The sequence below is a fragment of the Anastrepha obliqua genome, chromosome 3 (genome assembly GCF_027943255.1).
Source record: "Anastrepha obliqua isolate idAnaObli1 chromosome 3, idAnaObli1_1.0, whole genome shotgun sequence".
In the NCBI taxonomy this organism is placed as follows: Eukaryota; Metazoa; Arthropoda; class Insecta; order Diptera; family Tephritidae; genus Anastrepha; species Anastrepha obliqua.
The window spans coordinates 87,286,898-87,306,757 of NC_072894.1; the positions used below are offsets into that span (position 1 = coordinate 87,286,898).

General features: G+C 35.5%; 1 protein-coding gene across 1 annotated transcript in view; it reads right to left on the minus strand.

Moving 5' to 3' along the window:
* Positions 1-16,829, minus strand: part of LOC129243121 (sterol regulatory element-binding protein 2) — a 29,061-nt gene extending 12,232 nt beyond the window's left edge. Inside the window, exons 1-6 of the mRNA XM_054880267.1 lie at positions 16,619-16,829; positions 13,766-14,325; positions 9,055-9,970; positions 4,285-4,463; positions 3,619-4,233; positions 3,189-3,562 (exon numbers count right to left, since the gene is read on the minus strand). Coding sequence (XP_054736242.1) covers positions 3,189-3,562; positions 3,619-4,233; positions 4,285-4,463; positions 9,055-9,970; positions 13,766-14,325; positions 16,619-16,805 — 2,831 coding nt within the window. The 5' untranslated portion in view covers positions 16,806-16,829. The remainder of the gene's footprint in view (positions 1-3,188; positions 3,563-3,618; positions 4,234-4,284; positions 4,464-9,054; positions 9,971-13,765; positions 14,326-16,618) is intronic.
* Positions 16,830-19,860: the final 3,031 nt, after the last annotated feature.

A 19,860-nucleotide genomic window follows, 5' to 3' on the forward strand; every position in this document is an offset into this window, starting at 1 on the left:
TTGACATATCACGCTCAACTTTATCAAACTCTATAGAGGAAAGTTGTACCAACAATTCAGCAAAAAAAATTTAGACATATGTGTTACGCGCGCTTTTTAAATGAACAATTCCCGATATTTTTTTGACAGAAGGTATGTATTTAGTATCGACATTGAATCGATTATTATTGTAGCAAAATAACTATTATTGAAACGTAATAGTAAAGTAGAGCAGCTGAGAGGTATTAGCATTTCCATTTTTTGTTTGGTTTGTTTTGATTGGTGTTGGTTTTTCATTTAAATAAAGTAGAAATCAAAAGTATTTATATAAAAATTTTTTATGCCGTCAAAGCGCCCGTAATTCGGATAAAACCACGGTTATATTTAGATTTTAGTACTTAAATTTTATTTTGTTGTTGTGCAAATAATTGAAAGTTGAGCGCAATTTGCACTACATCTTTACTCAGAAGAATGAATGCTCCAATGTTCACTACTACAAGGAATCCAACCATCTTCAGTCACATTTGTACTCCTGTGCACTTTTATATTTTAATATTTAATTATGTACATACAGTGATGAACAAAAGTATTGACACAGCAAGGCTCTTCCATTTTAACATAGTTTTTTGTGCACTTATGAAGTGCTTTTTAATCACAAAAAAACTCGCTAGACAGAAGGACACATTATCAATTACTTACTATATATATTCTCTCTACATTTTGTGTAGACGGAAATGGTTTCTGACATGCTGATCTCGATAAATATTTGTGGTACAGTACGGCTAGTGTGCAAGCTTCATGAGAGACAACAATACCACACTCCTCGTTAAGCTCCTTTTCAAGTGTTCTCAAAGTAATTCTCGGGTTTTGATCCAATTTTCGGATCATCAAGCATTCTACACGTCTAGTAATTTCAGTTTAGGCCCACCTGCACGCTTTTACTTTAATGTACCCTCTTTTTCCGCTAGATTTATAACATTATAAACTGCCTGACGTGTTACCGAAAATATTCCAGACAATTCCTGAATATTTTTATCCAAGTAGTAGTTATAATATAATAATTGCGTAATATCAAAGTATAATCTATTGCCAGACATTTTAAAAACACAGTATTTAAAGCAAAAATTATTCACTGAGTGATAAAACGAAAGCATCAAAGTAATCATTGCAAAGCAGAGATAACGGTAAATCGAAGTTAATCGAGTAACACATTCCAAAGAAATTGAAAAAGCAAAATGTAAAACCAGTTTATTGACAGTGTCGAAATAGTGTGTTATTTGTTTTTTTTTGCTTTAGTTGTTGTTTTTCCAAAGAATTTGAAGTTTTTTTTATTGATTCCCTTTAAATTCTGTGGATATATGTATATGAATCAGTACAAAAAAGAAGCTATTGAAGTAAAAATATTAATTTATTTTCTACGTTAAAACTCATTCTTGACATACTGTATTTACTTAACGTTCTTATTGTTGTCATTTTTCCTTCTTTTAAACATATAAATATTCAACGCTACTGTACTGAAATTGCAAATATCCTGCTAGTCATAACCAATAGAATTATGGACGTAAAAGGAAGGAACGAAACAAGTAACACCAGTGACACCACTCAATATTTACTTAGGTACTTCCTATTTGTACCTCCCAATATTAACTTAGGTACTTCCTATTTGTACCTCTCAATATTTAGTTATTTCCTATAAATATCTCGGATAAAAGTTCAGGGGATACCTCATCAGCTGAGATATAATAAAAAAGTCTGAAAATAAGTTAGCTACTTCGGCAGGTGTACTTGCAAATTTATCATCCAACATCATCGAAGCAGGTACATATACTTGAACTCGACTTTTCAGATTCTACAAAATTCCAAAATTACTTCGGATTAGCTGTGATGTTCCGCTAAGTATTAAGTATATAGCTCTTGAAAAGCAGATTATCTAAGGACTTAAAGTGATTGCTAGTTGCTTTAAATTTCTCGAGGTATTTATTTTTAAGATCTTTTAATTTCTTGATTTGCTTATTATGCCAAAGTGACTTATAACAGCGCTTCTTTTTTACAGAAGCTGTGAATGCTCAAGTCTGATAATAATTCATTCGATTTAAATTCTAAAAGGGAATCATTTAAGTTGACATAATCACAAGATGCATAATTAAAAATTCCGTTATCTTGAGTAAGACTTATGCTTAGGAGACTATCTACAAAGTAAGATTCTAAATTAGTAGTGACATTACTAGGTGAGAGAGCTGCGTTTGCAGAATTATTACACCATATTAAGTTGCAAAAATTAAATTCACCTAGTACGCAAAGATGATCACGAGTGAAATTAATGTTCAAATGCGCTTATACCTATAGCTTCAGATTGCTATTGGGCTTTATTCTTAGTAACATCACTAGGGTCATTTAACGTCACATCGTTTATGCTATACCTTCTACTCAAATATGAACGAGACGGTATCAATAAAACGGTCCACGGATGACATATGGCAAAAATAAATTTTTGTTTTTTGGTAGGACTGTTATAAGCTTACATGGCAAATTTCAGCGTGATATGGCACATAGTTTGTTTTCTGTGCTACTGTAAACAAGTCAAGCTCGAGTGTGTTCTTCGAATTTAACGATGGAAATTCAAAGAATTTGTTTGAAATTTTGTTATTCCAACAATTTGGCCAAAATGGAACGGCAGGCGCTCAAAGGCGCTACTTAATCGGTCTTGAAAAGACGTCCTTACATTAGTTGTTTTTATCACAGACCACTGTCTCCCAGGGCGACATGCTCAAAGATTGAACGTTCCTCATTTTGACTGTCAGACATCTTCTCTGTAACTGTTTTTAAATTATACTTAGGGATATAAGTGTCAGCCAGATAATTGCGTTTGCACTTAAAACGAAATGATTTAACGAGGAGTAGCAGATAAATTGCTACTGTGGTATCACAATGGATCGGCAATGTCCTAAATGAATTGGTTTAGACACCGACTGCCACTTCTACCTACCTACCTTTCCAACAATACATATAAGAAAAAAATTCGTCTGAATATTGGGGCAGCAAATTTTTGATCTTTGCCCGCTCAGAAAGCACAATGCAACGTCTACATTTTTTAGAAAACTTCTACAATACAGCAGACAATTTTTAAATATACCTTAAATATGATACTAGTTAACTCACATTAATAAAAATATATTTACAAAATTAGAATTTTAATATAGTTTACTTACCACAATAACAAAAATTTAGCCTGCATGGCTAAGTGCAATGCTTTTGGTAGGCTATCATTATTAGCTTCCAGTCCAGTTGGAAGCGTCTTGGCTCGTTGATATGATTCATTGGCCTTTAGATCTTCGCCTAGTAACCAGAAAACGGAAATTTCAAGCACATTAACCCACCACTCAATTTTTTCATTATTATGCTCCTCAGAAAAAGAGTCTCTTAACAAAGTTATAAATGACATTGCATTGCTAGCCATGGTATTATCTCCATATCTATTGGTAATATCATATGATTTAAAGTTCGCTCTCTTTTGCTCAATTATTTTGCTGTTTGAACCCACCAGACATTGAATAGCATGACGGAGCAAATACTCTTGATAACTCTGGAATGGAAATTGTAAATAGAAAAATATGTACGCAGCAAAGTATTTAAGTATACCTTCAGTAAATATGATAGTGGATCTGCAGATTTTGTTAATTCTATAAAAATATTATCATCTGTAAGCATACTTTTTCTTATATGCAAATCGTGTTCAATTATAAACTGTAATCCAGAAGGGGTAAACATCCAATTATGCTGCTTAGCATCTTGATCATGCTTAAACCATTCCTGCTTTGCTTTTTTAATGCAGTATCGGATAAAAAACTTCAATGATTTAGGGAAGCTTTGTTTTACTCGTAATGCCGAAGTTAAGTAAATTGTTACCACCTCCTCATAGTTAAGAGCATTATAGGATGCTTGTGCCATATCTAATGCATATAACGATATAGTTAGTCCTTGCTCCTGATTTCTTTCGCTCGTCAAGTGCAACTGGTTTAGTCTATTAAAGAAAAGTGCCAAGTCTCTTGCAAGTAAATTATTTTTATGACGTTGATTTATTATGGCTGGCTCAGATTTTCGTGAAATTTTGTAACCAATATTTATATGATAAATGAAAAGGCGCATGAATTGCCACGCAGTTATAAGCAGAAATTCAGAAATACACGTTGGTAAAATTATTCCAAGATATTTTAAGCACGAAACGTACTCCAAATAAGCAGCTTCCACATTGCCCTTAAGTAAATATATTATTACTGCAAGTATTTTGTATATTTTTCTACTTACCGTGTCAAATAATTTGTCTCCATATTCCTTTCGTTTCCAGAAGTCAGCAGTAATTGTATTTCGTAATGGATCTACATATTTAACAATCTTCACAAAACACGTCCAAACGATTAAAAAGTTAATTATCCATAGGAATATAAAAGAACAGTAGCTTTGCCAAATATTAAAATTGCTGACACCTAAAATAAAATGTATATTATTTTAACATTTTAAAAATAAAAAATACATATACACACTTTAATACCTTATACTTTCTAATTTATTTATATTTTATTATGGTGATAATAAACTCGGTCTCGAAAAAAAATTTTAAGTGTTACCATACGTGACCAAAACACAAAGGCGGTTATTAAGAGACAAGCTGGAAGAGATGTCACAGTCCAAGGTGTCACAAACAGTATTCTGGGAGACCACGGATCATCCCGAATGATAAGAATCCTATGACATCGATCATTGAGTTAAACATGGGTTTGAGGTTGCAACGCCCAACATCGAATCCAACACCAGACCGAAGTTTACACCTATCTATAATCATCTCGATTTATGAAGCTTTTTGCAGTTTACCGTCCTACTTTACATTTCAAACGACGCACGAGTTGGCGATCGTTAATTCCTCAAGGTGGTCATAACATCTACGGCATACTTCATTTCATGTACAGGAGGGTTTAGCAAATGAACGTGACTACTGCTATGTCGATATAACCAAATGGGGAGAGCACCTAACTAAAGACCTTTAACTTCGCCCCTGTCTAGAATAAGCTCTGGTCCACCGTTAGATTCCTATCAAATCCGTTGAAACATAATGAGAGGGTGTCTACAGCATTTAGTGATTGAACTTCCATCTTTACTGCAGACTTCGGAGAATAAAGCCAAACGTCGTAGCCTATGGTAGGGTTGCGCATAGTGCACTAAATAATTAGTGAAATAATAGTTTCACTATCGTTATTTCTTTAGTAATAGTTAAACCACGAATTTCACTATCACTGAATATTTAATGCTAGTGCTTTAAAAATTGCATGATCACTAAACATTTAGTGATAATGAAAAAACATTGCACCGTCACTAAACATTTTTACTATGATTTTTTATCTTCAAAATTTCGTTTAAATTAATTTTTGCTTAAAAACGTGCTTTTTTCACCGTTAAGACTCAATTTCACCGAAGCGGTTAGTTAAATATCAGGACTTCAGTCGGTATCTCGTGAATAGCTTTAGTAATGTTGGCTTCCAATGCCTCAATCGAAGCTGGTTTATCCACAAAGTATTTAGACTTTACATACCCCACAAATAAAAACCCACACGATCTGTGGCCAGTCTACTGGTTCGAGACGAGAGATAAATTGCTCACCGAAACGACGACGCAGTAAATCCATTGTTTGACGGGCTGTCTGGCAAGTAGCGGCCTAATGTTGTGGAGGCAACGGGCTTCAATTTCCGGTATCAAAACGTCGTTTACCATGGCGCTATAGTGTCCGCCATTCACTATTACATTAGCACCAGCCTCGTCTTTGAAGAAATATGAGCTGAAAATTCCTCCAGCCCATAGGCCGCACCCACCAAACGGCTGTTTTCAATGGATGTAATGGCTGTTCTTGAATGGCTTCAGGTTGCTTTTCAGTCCAAATACGGTAATTTTGCTTATGGACGTAGCATTAAGCCAAAAATGGGCCTCATCGCTCATCGACATAAGTTGGCCTGAGCGCGCGATGAACACTTTTCACAGAGCGTCGATTTTCAATTCGGCGTAATACAATTGTACGATTTGTAAACGTTGTGGAGGCATAAGTCTTTCCATGATGAAATGTCAATGAATACTGAAAAAACTATGTATTTAGTTTGAGAATAGTCACGCGTGATCTGTCAAAAAAACGCTATTGGGAAAACATACCTCGAATCTGATCACCCTTTAATATGGTCAATCAAGAAACTAAAATTCAAATAGTCGTTGTAAATATTACGAAAAGGTGGGTCCGTAAAGAAAGTTTTCAGGTTAAGCACATGACGGTGCAAAGGCTTAGAAAAAATATAAAATAAAGAGCTTTTAAGGACGAAGGACGGCCAAGAAAACAAGAAAAATGAGCGATCCCAATGCCCGCCATATTGCAAATTTAGTCACCAGGGGCGATTATGTGACTCCCGCAGAGGAACTTAAAGTGCACAATATTGATGCAAGCCAGTGGACAACTAGGCGAAGCTCTTTGGGGGGCATAAACGCAGCAAAGAAGAAGAAGCCAAAGCTGTACTATATGATCACACAGAGGAAGTAAAAGGAAGAGGTAAATGGTAGGTATTGGTCATCGTATTAATCTATACTAATATTATAAAGAGGAAAACTTTGTTTGTTTGTTTGTTCGTAACGAATAGGCTCAAAAACTACTGGACCGATTTTAAAAATTCTTTCACCATTCGAAAACTACATTATCCAAGAGTAACATGGATTACATTTTATTTTGGAAAAAAATAGGGTTCCGTAAGATATTTGGATTTTTCGGACACAAACTGAAAAAAATCTTATATATTAAATAAAGTCAACTTTTTGTGTGTGTTCGCTAACCGGTCGTGTTTGCACCGAATTAAACCAAACTAACACACATTGTTAAGAAGGTATTGAAGATGGTTTCCGTATAGTTTGGATACCTATTGGTGGATAGGGCTCGAGATATAGGTCAAAACGTGGACCCGGGTAACCTTCGGATGTGTATGTACAATATGGGTATCAAATGGAAGCTGTTGGTGAATGCTTTAGTTCAGAGTATTTTTCATGCCGCTCCGTGACTAGGGTCTCGAGATAGAGACCAAAACGTGGACCCTAGAATGTGTTTGTACAATATGGATATCAAATTGAAGCTGTTGGTGAATGCCTTAGTACAGAGTATTTTTCATGCCGCTACGTGACTGGGGTCTCGAGATATAGGTCAAAACGTGGACCCGGGTAACCTTTGGTTGTGTATGTACAATATGGGTATCAAATGAAAGCTGTTGATAAGTGCTTTAATATGGGGTAATTTTCATACCTATTGATGACTAGGGTCTCGAAATATATGCCAAAACGTGGACCCGCCGTGTCTTTGCACCGAATTAAACCAAACTTATGCACATTGTTAAGTAAGTATTGAAAATGGGTTTCGTAAAGTTTGGTTGTAATTCAGAGCACTGGCAACGGGTACAGCGTTCTTTTGAGCCAGCCATAATGTCGCTTACTTTTTTAACGCTTGGGGCGGAACTGAACTGTCAAATTGACAGTGTGAGTTACAATGTGTCAATATTTCTTTCTGATTTGGATGCCATAAGGAAAAAACGTAAGTGCAACATGTAAAAATTGTTTGTGAATTTTTTTGGAGTGGATTTTGGAACAGTCAATAATTTCTTACGAAATTTGAGAATTTAATCTGAAATCCGAATGAAATTATGTGTTCGTGGAAAAAACAATTTTTTTCGTTTTTTTGTTTTTGAAAAATATAAATGGATAATGGTTAAAAAAGCTCCAATGCTTAATAAAACATATAAATTGAAACGAAAAATTCATGGATGATCAGGAAAAAAGACGATTGTTTATTCATATGCGTTGATTTGAAATTTAAAAACAATCTTCTTTTTTCCTGATTTTCAATTTATATTTTATATTTACTCAAAAACAAATAGAAAAACAAAAAATATTGTTTATGCCAAAGCGCTTGAATAAAGGATAAAGAAATAAATAATATGAAAACCATATATTTTCTGTTCTAAACCATATCTATTCTATTTTAGTGTGCCCAGCGAAGGGGGTCGGGTTTGCTAGTAATCATTATATTGTTATGAATAATTTCAAACCTGTATGAACCCGTAACTTTTGTCTTTCTTGTCTATTATTTTTGCGTACTATTATTTTGTTGTTGTTATATTGACAATAAGCTTGTCTGAGGAACGGAATACATTTGCACCACAGTATGTATACAGCCAATCAGCAGGTTACCAATATTTTAAGCAATACACGTAAATCTGCATTAAGCAAATAAAGAGCAGAATGTTACTTGGGTATGCAAATTTAAGATTTAGCACACTTGATGAAACTGGCCAAAAATAAATATTAAAAATAATAAAATTCTTAAATAAATTAACGTTTTAACCTTATATGGATTAAAGGTAAAATTTTTACTTATTCTATGATTTCAAAATTGACAGCTTTCGGTAGCAGAAATAAAGTCAATACACATCAGGTTGTGATGGATGATAACGATGATGAAAATTATTCATAGTTCTTTACGAATTTGTCAACTGACATGCTTGACTTTACTTTGTATTTTTCCAACGTCAAAAGATTTTGTAAATAAATATACCACAAATATACGAAGGTAGCTCAAATTAGTACATATATAATGATTAGTAAATAAAAAAAAAATTAATTCTTATGTGATCTACATTTTTTTTTTTTAATTTTTTTGCTTTTTTAAAGTAATATTTTTGGGTACCTACGAGCACCGACGGAAGTGACCCATTGTGACGGACCTACATATAATGTAGACAACTTTGTCAATGTGCGGCAGAATGGAACAGACATGGTCATGCCAATTCAAGTGTTACGCATACGATATCTTATAGGAAAGCATATTATTATTTTTTCAAACTTTGACACACAGAAGTTACTCCTAAAACTCAATCTAAAAATCCTAAAAAATTAACGTTCGATGCTTAGGAGATAGAAGCGAGTGGCGAGTTGAAGGGGCTACTAAATTATCTTTGTTATGTTATTTTAAAACTAAAAACAAAAAAACTGGTGTTATATACATACTTTCATCTTTGATATTTAAAATCCGACGCTGGGCGATACCATCGATCCCGCCGTCTATGCTATACGAACCAAACGTTGTGGTAGTTTTGGATAAAAATATCTGGATCGGATTTATTGCGATGAAAGCCAACATAAAGATGCATAAGGTAAGACGTGAATGAGACATATCACGAATTGCAGTTGACACATTTTTCCTTTTATATGGATTAATGTTATTAATAGATCCGTCAAAAGGAGAACACGGCAAAGAAATATCAGAATGTGTTGGAGATTGTGAAGCGTTGGACTCATCACTACATGGTGGAGTAATAATTGTTTGCTTGTTATGTGGCAACAACTCCGTTCTAGCTTTGTATTTTTTAATATCACAATCACTATTTACTCCTTTAGTTTTTTCGACTAAGGTTGAGTTTAATAAACTTTTAACTTTGCAGCTGCTTTGATTTAAAAGTTCATTCTGAAGTCTTTGTATTTCAATTCGCATTTCTGAATTTTGTTGTTGGAGCTCACGTATTTTATCGATAGACTTTCGTAAAACAGCGGATTTATTGAGTTTTGCAGATTCGCCTATAATCAAATTCTTAAGCTCTGAGATTTTATCATTTATTGAAGTACGATAACGACGCTCAATAGCATTATGGGCGGACCTTTTAACCTCTTTTTTCTTTGGTTGCATTCTATTAATTGGAACTTTATTCTCAACAGTTGAAATATTTCCTTTGGACAAATTATTCGAAACAGTTAGAGTTGGCTCAAACACAACAGGTATTTGAGATATTATTGAAGCTCCAGCAACAAACGTAGTTGAGGGCAAAGGGGCCGTAGAATACATCATTGCCGGATTTCCTTGGATTAAAACTTGCTGATCCGTTTGGAACCTTTTTGAATCTTGAATGTATATATTCTGCTGGTTAAACTGAAAGAATCCATTAAAGTTCATATTTATAAAAGTTTCTAATTATGTTTAATCTCGTATATGTAATGGGAGCGCAACTTAAAAACTTCTGCTTGTTTCACTTATGAAAATTAAACATCATACACATATTTGTATGTTTGAAAACCTGAAGGTACTACTGCAATAGTTAATCTTCTTCTTTATTAAATAATACAATTTAGCAACAGGGAAATTTCTAAGTGCGCTCTTAATATGTTTACATACATAAATATGGGCACGACTGAAATCCGTACTTTGAAACATCTATGTTGTTTTAAATTTCAATGAAATAGTATTTCGATAAAGTGTGGCACTACTGTAGGGCGACCGCCGAAGTCGGTAACATTCAGATGAACCTGGTTCAAAACCCAAAGCTATCACTATCAAATTGCAGCCAATGGCAAACTACCCGAACTTCAGCTTCCCCGTGAGACCCGCGTAACATTGGCACAATTACGTTCTGGATATTGTAGCAGGTTAAACTCCTACATATCCAGAATCGACTGCGACATACTAAACATATGTCCGGTATGTGAAGACACCCAGCGCGACACTAACCACCTTTTCGCCCCACCAACCCCACTCATTTAATACGCCTCTCCCTCTGGACACAACCTGTCGAAAAAGCATATTTCCTGGACCTACCTTTAGATGAGCTAGACGAAGACGACCGGTGATATGCCCGACACTGGCGGGGCTATTATTACTGTTAACAAACAAACAAGAAGGCTAGCGGTGATAATCTTGAATGAGGAATCAATGGATCCACTCGCCAACCAGGAATGGAAGGTAAATTGCAGCTTCCAATCACTGACACTCTACACATGTCTACAGACAGGATGTAGTCAGTAAAAGCAGCTCCGCAGAAAACATGACCTCATCTGCGGAGGAGATCACGATTGCGTTAAATAGTCAAACAGACGACGAGGTGGAATCCAATTCCATCATGGTAGGCGAACTCTTCCGAAGGGTTTCCCTTGAGGACATGGGGGAAATATTTCAAGCTGTCGGATGCTTTGCAGGATGAGGAGTATATCCCCACTACTTCCGACGCAGAGAACGCTGACCAAATCGTGGTTGGCTGTCATCCAACAACGTTACCAGCGATGGTGGGGATTGTACAGATCAACCTCCACCACGGTAAGGCAGCTTCAGCCGCACTCATCCTCCGTCTCACTAGAAGAGAAGAGGAAATCGCGCTGATCCCAGAACCATGGGTCGTAAAAGGTCGTGTATGCGGGTTGAGCAATAAAAAGTTCAAACTGGTTTATGTCACCGGCAAAGGTAAACCCAGGTCGAGTATACTAGTGAAAAAACATATTAATGTGTTCTTATTGATACAATTTAGCGATGCGGATAACGCAATAATTTAAGTGGAGTTCTGCGGAAGGGCAATATGGTTTGCCTCGTTCTACATGGCACATGACGCTATGCAACTCCCTCCATCACTATTCCAATATAGCCGACACCCCTATCTTTCTAACAGCTAATAGGAGGGAAGTTCTGAACATTACGTGTGTCAACGAACAGGGGGCACAAATTCTAAAAGATTGGAGAGTGTCTTAAGAAACTCCTTCTCAGACCATAGGAACTTAACGCGCGGTATTGCATTAATGACTAAACTGTACAAATCAGTCGTAAACCGCAGACGCATAAACTGGGGAATGTTTGAAAACATAGAAACTAGCAACCTCTCTGGCATGACGTGCCAAATTAACTCCGAGCTACAACTCGACTCTACTGTTGATGAACTGACTTCAGCATTTCCTCCGAGGACGAAACGAGGAAAACCGAAACCTCCATGGTGGTACACTGACATAGCAAACTGGCTGAACTGATGTTAATAATGAAGCCACTGGTACAGTGTGATGCGATACCTGGAGATGATATCTACATTTTCACTGATAGCCAAGCGGCGATAAAATCCCTCACAAAACAGTCGATAACCTCCAAGGTAGCCATGAAATGCCCCGCATCTCTTATCTTAACGAGATGGCTGAGTCATTTCACCTAATGATAACATCTGTTCCTGACCATTGTGACATTGAGGGGAACTGCAGAGCCGATGAACTAGCGAAAATCGGTACCAAATTGGCTGATGAGTACATAGACAATGATAAAGGTATACCCTTGCAAACATGTAAACTACTTATCCTCGAAGAAATTGTAGTAGCGAATAAAAGATGGCGTAATGAAGCCACTTGCAAAATCACCAAACAGCTGTGGCCGACTCTCAAGGCTAAACGCACGGAACTTCTACTAAGAAGAGATAAGCACAGTCTTAACACACTGATCTCAGTTATTACGGGGCACTCCCTAATCGGTAGGCACGCCCAGAGAATTGCTGTGCAAACACTTGACTTCTGCAGAAGTTGTCTAGACGAGGAAGAGGAAGAGACGATCCCGCACCTTCTGTGTCACTGTTCTGCTCTTTCCAGACGTAGACTCGCCATTTTAGGTAGACAATCCTTTAATGAATTGGAAGATCTCGGCTTTGTCAGAATTAAGGATCTTACAAAATTATTGAAAAGTGCACATTGGTTTTAGGAGATATAGGAGCAAGTTCCCCGCGCGGCATCACAATAGGCCATGAGCCTGAGTGTGCCAACTTAACGGATATAGCGCATCTAAAACTAACGAAGCTTTGATCGTTTGTTAAAGCTACCGGATGGTTTAAAAAGGAACCCATAGTTTAAGGATAAGTTCCAGTGGTATCACAAGCGATCTACGACAGGTCTAGGTGTGCCATTGCGACACCCACCCTACCTACCTACCTAGGTTAAAAAACTACAACTCCTTCGTTACTAATTTTAATTTAAAAATACTGGATATACTACATATATTAAAAATCATACAGCCCTGCTGGAGGGACCATAATGGAAATGGGACTCAGAAAAAAACATTCGCTGGCGATAATGCGTAAGATCTGAAAAAAACCATATATAAATGATCCGTAAAGAATATCGAAAATTATCCGGTCGAGATACTTTCTCAAACCTTCGAGAACGATGCTTTGCCTGCCACAAACTGAACGATGAAAGTTCGAGAAAAATATTCCGAAAAAGGTTTATTTACGATTATCGCTTCCGGATACCTGGTTGGTTGGGATTACGTTTAATTTATTTGATATAAGGAGGAAATATTGTAGAGTTCATATTGTTAAGTTTCTACCTTATTAAACATGAGTGTACCATTTTCATACATTTTTTGATCATGATCATGATTGAAGTTTTTAAAGTTTGAAACAAAAAGATTATTATTTGCTTTTGAGTATTATAAAGGAAATTTTGTAACGTAGTGTGCATAAGAGTTTCTAGCATTTATAATGTCAACTTTGAGGAGTTGGGCTAGTGCAATCTACACGATCTTAAATAATTCAATTTTTAATAACAAAAAAAAAATTGTACATCGAAATTCAGAGGGATTCAGTTTTCGCTAGATATTAACGAGAAATTCGAAGCCTTAGTAAACTTGAGGCCTGATTTAGAAAAACCTATGCTTACATTGTTTGTTTAATGAGAACAAACTACTATTATACGAGAACAAAGTGAATAGTTGCTAAGTGTATTAAGATTTATCTATGCATTTATCTGGTGCATTTGTAATAGCTTAAAGGATTACATTTTCATCTTCAAAAACAAATTATCTGAGACTTATCCGTGACCGGAGGGTTGCCTTCCTTTTTATAATGGTGTTACCAGCCATCCCCCTTACGACTTTTTTTGCCTAGGTGATCCAGTGTAAAAAAAATTGTGTTTGATTGTCAATTATACTTACCCCTCCGACTTTATTTCCGTTTTTTTCAAACGTGACATCCGTATGTTCTACAGCCAATGGTCCGCCGGCTGGAGTATTTTTTTGTAGCGATTTCAGCGTATTAAATTTAAGCAATTCTGCATCAGTAGAAACGATTTCATTTTTCTTTAATGTATTCAAAACCACATCAGACTCGTCTAACACACCAAGCTTGTCACTCGATGAGTTTTTACTATTCTCGTTTCTCCATTGCTGGTCCAAAGTCATGTGGTTCATCGATTGCAAACTATGTGCAATATCAGAAATCGAGCCTGGTAAATCCATAACGGGATTGAATTGAACAGCCATCAACGGATCTGACGCATGCAAGTTGTTCATCCGTTTCCTCTCATTAATATTTGGAAATGCGTTGCTTGTAATGGGATCTGAAGGTAATGCAAAAACTGCTGATTTCTTAGGCGGTGTAATTGAAGATGTTTCTATTTTTTTGGGGTCTAAGGCACAATCATTTATCAAAGTATTTGAAACAGCATCAGTGGATAAATCCATTTCGTCGATATTCTCGAAAAAGTTCTGAATTTCTAAAATATAAGTATAAGAATTTTGATCTTCATGATATGAACCAGTATATGAAATGATAGATTCAATTATAAAAGGTTTGTTATCCTTTAGTAAAAATAATAATGCTTCTTTGAAAGTGTTGGTACGGACTTCATAAAATAGTCGTCGCTAATTAAGTATTTCCTACAAAAAAAATTCGTCGACATCCCTTAATCCAATTAAAATTTTTATTTTGCCATTATTAGTTAACAATTGTTCTTCCGCTTGCGAGTATGTGATTCAATTATTAAAGTTTGAGCGAGTTCCAAATTGCATGTTGCATTGCATCACTAGTTTTTATTAAGTTTAAACAAAAGCATTATGATCGAAAAGTATGTAAAAATATAATTTTATGTTAAAATTATTAAACATCTTATTTAAATATATTTTTCGTCCTTTTCAGTGATAAAAATTGGTCGCATAAAAGAATGCAGTTTCTTTTAAAGGAAAAAGTGACCCGTTCTTTGAAAAAATGAGATCCGTGAAATTACAGAAGTAGATGAAGTTTTCCTTTCACGGGATGACAAAATTTTATGAACTTCAAGATAATTCTTTTGTACGAATTATGTTAAGTTATGAACCAAGAGCAAGTTCGTTGTACTAAAGAAAAATTTGGATGAAACTTTAAGTGGCATATTATGTGGTAGAAATGGCAAGAGCGCAGAGTACTGTAATAGGGATCAAATAAAGAACCTCCACAGAACGAGCTCGTTGATATTTTGACCTTTTTACGAGATAAAAACTACGAAGACAAAAACTTTTGAAGGAATGTTATTGAAACCCGTGTGTGAGTTCGCCATGTATAAAAAAAAATTTCCATACAATGCGTTCTCTTTTAATTCCAAAAAATAGACTTTCTACCAAAAAATATGTTTTTGTTTCGATTTTTAATCCGAAGGCAATGTTAAAGTCTATGAGCAACAAGTTCTTACAGAGTACTAACAGAAATTAAACAAGAACATATACATCAAAAAACATCATTACACAAAGAAAAAGCAAGCTCGATAAGAGATGAGATCTGGTAGAATTCTTTAATAGCACGAGCGATTTCCGCGTTTCGAAGTTCTCTGCTTGGAACATTAAAGTCTATTTTTTCGAGAAGGGAGCACAGTCAAAATCCCCCTTTATAATATCAAATATAAAAGTTAAGAAGAGAACATATATTTTACTTTCTAGAGGTTTAAAATTTAAATGAAGTAAACGAGCATTATGTGATGGAAGAGGTTCAGTAAATCGTAAGAGTTCAGAGCATACGTAACACGTTCACGCCGCCGCGTACCACCAGTGGCCCGCCCTAGACCGTATCACTGATTGTACGCATTCGATTGTGGTATTAAAAAAAAGTAATGAAAATTTAACTTTTTACAAAAGGAAATGGACACGCTCTATTTGTCCCAAATAGCTCCATTTTTTCCTGTGGGTAATTTCCTGGGGCGCAAGGTTGATGAATTGTCATTTGAAACTAGCTAAGAGCCTTGTGGTGAATGTATGCGATATTTCATCTATTATTGCTGCTACAACAATACCACCCTCTGTCATCTAACGGCAGGCCCACGAAACTTACTGTTTCGACGGGTTGGGTCAAGAGGGAGAGAGGTGTTAAATGAGTGGGTTTGATGGAGCATGTGAAAAGGTGGCTAGTGTCGTGCGGAGTGTCTTCACTTTCTAGACATGTATTCATTTAATTTAATTTTCTTTAAGCAGTTGTCATTTTAAAATTGTTCTTTAAGCAATTGTCATTTTAAAATTGTTCTTCAAGCATTTGTCATTTTCGCCGTAACGTATCTGGTGGCTTCGATTCAAATACACATAATCTACTTTGATGTCAATTTGTTACCGCTACGGAGCCATTGTGACGGGCCTATAAGGCAGACGCTCTCATTTTTTCAAGTACAAGCAATACATCAGGAAAACCTTGTTATTTCTGCGGAATTTGTGCAGAGTTGTAGATGTTTTGAGTACAATTCGTATTTTTACTGACTTGTACGTATGTAGGTAGAAGTGGCAGTCAGTATTTAAAAACAACTCACTTAGACCGTTGCCGATCCATTATAACATACTTATACATACTACGCAATTTGATTGGTAAAAATAAGCGAAATTCTACAAAGAACTTTAGGTGCTTCAAAATCAAAAAAAAAAATATATGTTTATATATTGCCCAATAAATAAGGATTCCCATATGGGCAGTGTTATTTCTATAAACTGGTACCTCCTTCTAACCGCTCATTTCACATTTAATAACAAACCAAACAGTTTATTTCTGTAGCTTACCGGGAAGCATATCTTTAATCATGTTCAAATCATCCTCTTCCTTAAAGATGTCGAAAGAATCGAAAGCCCCATCACATCCAAACTCTAAGTCGAGAGAATTAATTTCATCATTGTCCTCCATTTTTACGCCGAAATTTTTTAAGCATTCATTGTCCATTTGTATATGGTGCAATATTAAAAATATCATCCGATATAAGGAAGACAGTAAAAAATCGACTAAACATCTATCGTCAATTATCGATTACTATCAAATATCCGATTAGATTGATGCCACTTTGAAAATTACATATTACGACAGCAAGGTGGCCATATGACAAAAAAACGGCAAGCTCAAAACTGAAATTTGATATATCGCTAGCTTTGAGTGCAAAGGTGCCACAAAAGTGCCATCTACATAGTTGGCAAAAATGCTATGTGCATATGTAGTTGTCACAAAGCGCGCGCTATGCTCTTTAAACATATATGATTGTTGATAAAGTGTGCTGGTTGTACGTTCGTGCTGCGTAAAAATTACTTTATTGCCGTTCCTAATATTTATTTTAGTCGGAAAAGAAACATATTCTTATTTGTAAACTATAAATAGCTATTATGTTTTCATTCGGCACTCAGCGCACAACCAGCTATCCTGGAATGCTTCGCCTTCTCACATTAGCTCACTCCCGAACGGGAATAAGATTTTTGGACCTTTGCACCTTGGCGACGGCGAATATCGCAGATGATGGAACGATGAGCTGTATGAGCTTTACGACGACATAGACATAGCGCAGCGAATAAAGATCCAGCGGCTACGTTGACTGGGTCATGTCGTCCGAATGGATACAAACGCTCCGGCTTTGAAAGTATTCGATGCGGTACCAGCTGGTGGTAGCAGAGGAAGAGGAAGGCCTCCTCTGCGTTGGAAAGATCAGGTGGAGAAGGACTTGGCTTCACTTGGTGTGTCCAATTGGCGGCGGTTAGCACGAGAATTATAGTGAAGTTCCAAAGGGCATTTTGAGACCTTTTTTATTCAATATCTCGAAAACTAAGCGAAATATCAACAAATTTTACTTCTTCATTTCGTTTTCTTTTGTCGAGTTCTATAAGAATCCGTCGTCAGATTGCGGCGCCACGGAAACAGCAGAGTCCCCGCATTTGCAATAAAAAATTATGCATTATTTTCGCCAAAAAAAAGATCAATGTGAAATTTGAGTTCGCGAGCATTTGGGTATATTTTGTTGAACATAAAATTCTTCCTTTTCTCAATGAAACCGAGGTCCCAACAAAAAATATATTTTACAGCGACCGATGCTCATACCAAAACAAATGTGACACACTTATCGAGCGTGTTTTAAAGCATAGAACTATAGATGTACCTGCAGAATATATTGATGTTTGTAAATGTGCTCGAAAGAACCCAGAACCATATGAAGTGGAATATTTGGATCACACTTTTTTCAAAACATGTAGATACCTTTTAAATAAATATTAAATCCTATTATTTAAGTTAAATAAAAAAATTTCCATAATATTTTATTTATGCATTATTATGTAAAAAACAAAAATAACAGCAGAAAAGGTGCTAAATGACAAAAGCTCTTCTAAAGCAAAGATCCCTTTTTTGTTTTTTTTTTGTACTTACTGTACATTTAGACAACAACCAAGGAAATAAAATTGCATTGAAGGAAAATTACAAAATTCTATATTAATTTCTTAAGATAGTCTTTTGTGTCTCCTGTAAAATTTCAAAAATTGCAGTTGGCTCCTTTGCACTCTAAGCTAGCGATATCATATATTCAAACAAATTTATTAGATGGTGGGTGGGGATAGATTATATTAAAAGAATTTTAAAGCTGCTCACCCAGTTTCGTCACTTTGGCGGTTTGAAAGTTGTCAGTTTGGCGAACCCATCGATGCGAACGTATGCATGATATTGGGATCAATATATTGCACAATAAAATACAACATGTACATCACCAGAGGTGCATGCGCATGGGGTATTCAGTTGGAAATTGAAGTGGTAAGCGAATAAACGAAAAGTAATAGAGTGGTTCACTCTTAAGGTGAACGTGTGCATTTAAAACAAAGTCTTGGAAGTAAAGTAAAGCAAGTGTGCTGCAATTAATTAGTGACTTTTGTTTGACAGTCTAGTTATCGAACTTAAAGGAGTTATTGTAAGAGATTTATTTGAATTTTATTATAAGAAACTCAGTTTGAAAATGGGGAATAATGGTTTCCAAGACTTCTGGAACATGTAAAGTCGTTGCGATTTTATGTTCAAAAACGAACAGGAAACAAAAAACTTAGCACGTGGGTGACAATTTGATTCGAATGCGTAGTGCAGCATATATTGTTGAATACTTAATTGGAAACCAGCCAAACAAACCTTGCATAAATTCTGTTCTAGAAAATTTAGAGAAAGAGCTAACGTCATATTTGAGACCAATTTAAAAATGAAAGGCTATGTCGAAAAGTTGCAAAATTGTAGTAACAAAGAATTTGAGGTAGAATTACTTCGAGGTGAGTGAAAAATCAAAAACATCGACGGTCATGACAAAATTGAATCCTTCGTTAATCTTTCTTTATAAAAGCTTCAGTTACAATTGTAAATTATCTTTTCACATAACAGTATTTCATTCTTAATCCGTTTGTTCGAAATCACGTTCATTATTGCGCTAGGGTTGTTTTTCAATGAAGTTATGATTTTTGAGTAATTTAACAGAATCGTTTAAAGACATATTTTAATTGTATTTATGATCTTCGATTCGCTATACTATTACATTTTTCTCAAATAAAACGTGCCGCTATAAATTTTCTGAGTTCGATTACTGAATTGCTAAATAAAACCCACAAACTATTGGCAACATAACTTGGTAGATTTATTTAGTTTCATTCACTTTATTTAAAGTTTACACGTGCACACGCCCAAGCCCCTCTGCATATATACATGTGCTCAACAACTATTGTAGTTTCTAGGTGTAGGACCTCGTTTTTTGGCAACTTCTGTCTTGAGATCTGGCATTCTAGTTTTTGTTTTTATCTCATTCGTTCGATATTGTTGCTTGTCGTTTCGTGAATATTGAGGATTTCTCACAATACGTTAGCTAGCCCCGAATAGATGAAGCAACTGGCATAAATAAAACTACTTTGGCAGCACTCGAAAAGATATGTCAAAAATGGCATTATTAGAAAATTAAGGATCTATATTTCAATTGAAAACCGGGGAAAATATAGTTCTTCGAATGCTATCAATATGTCGCAGTTGT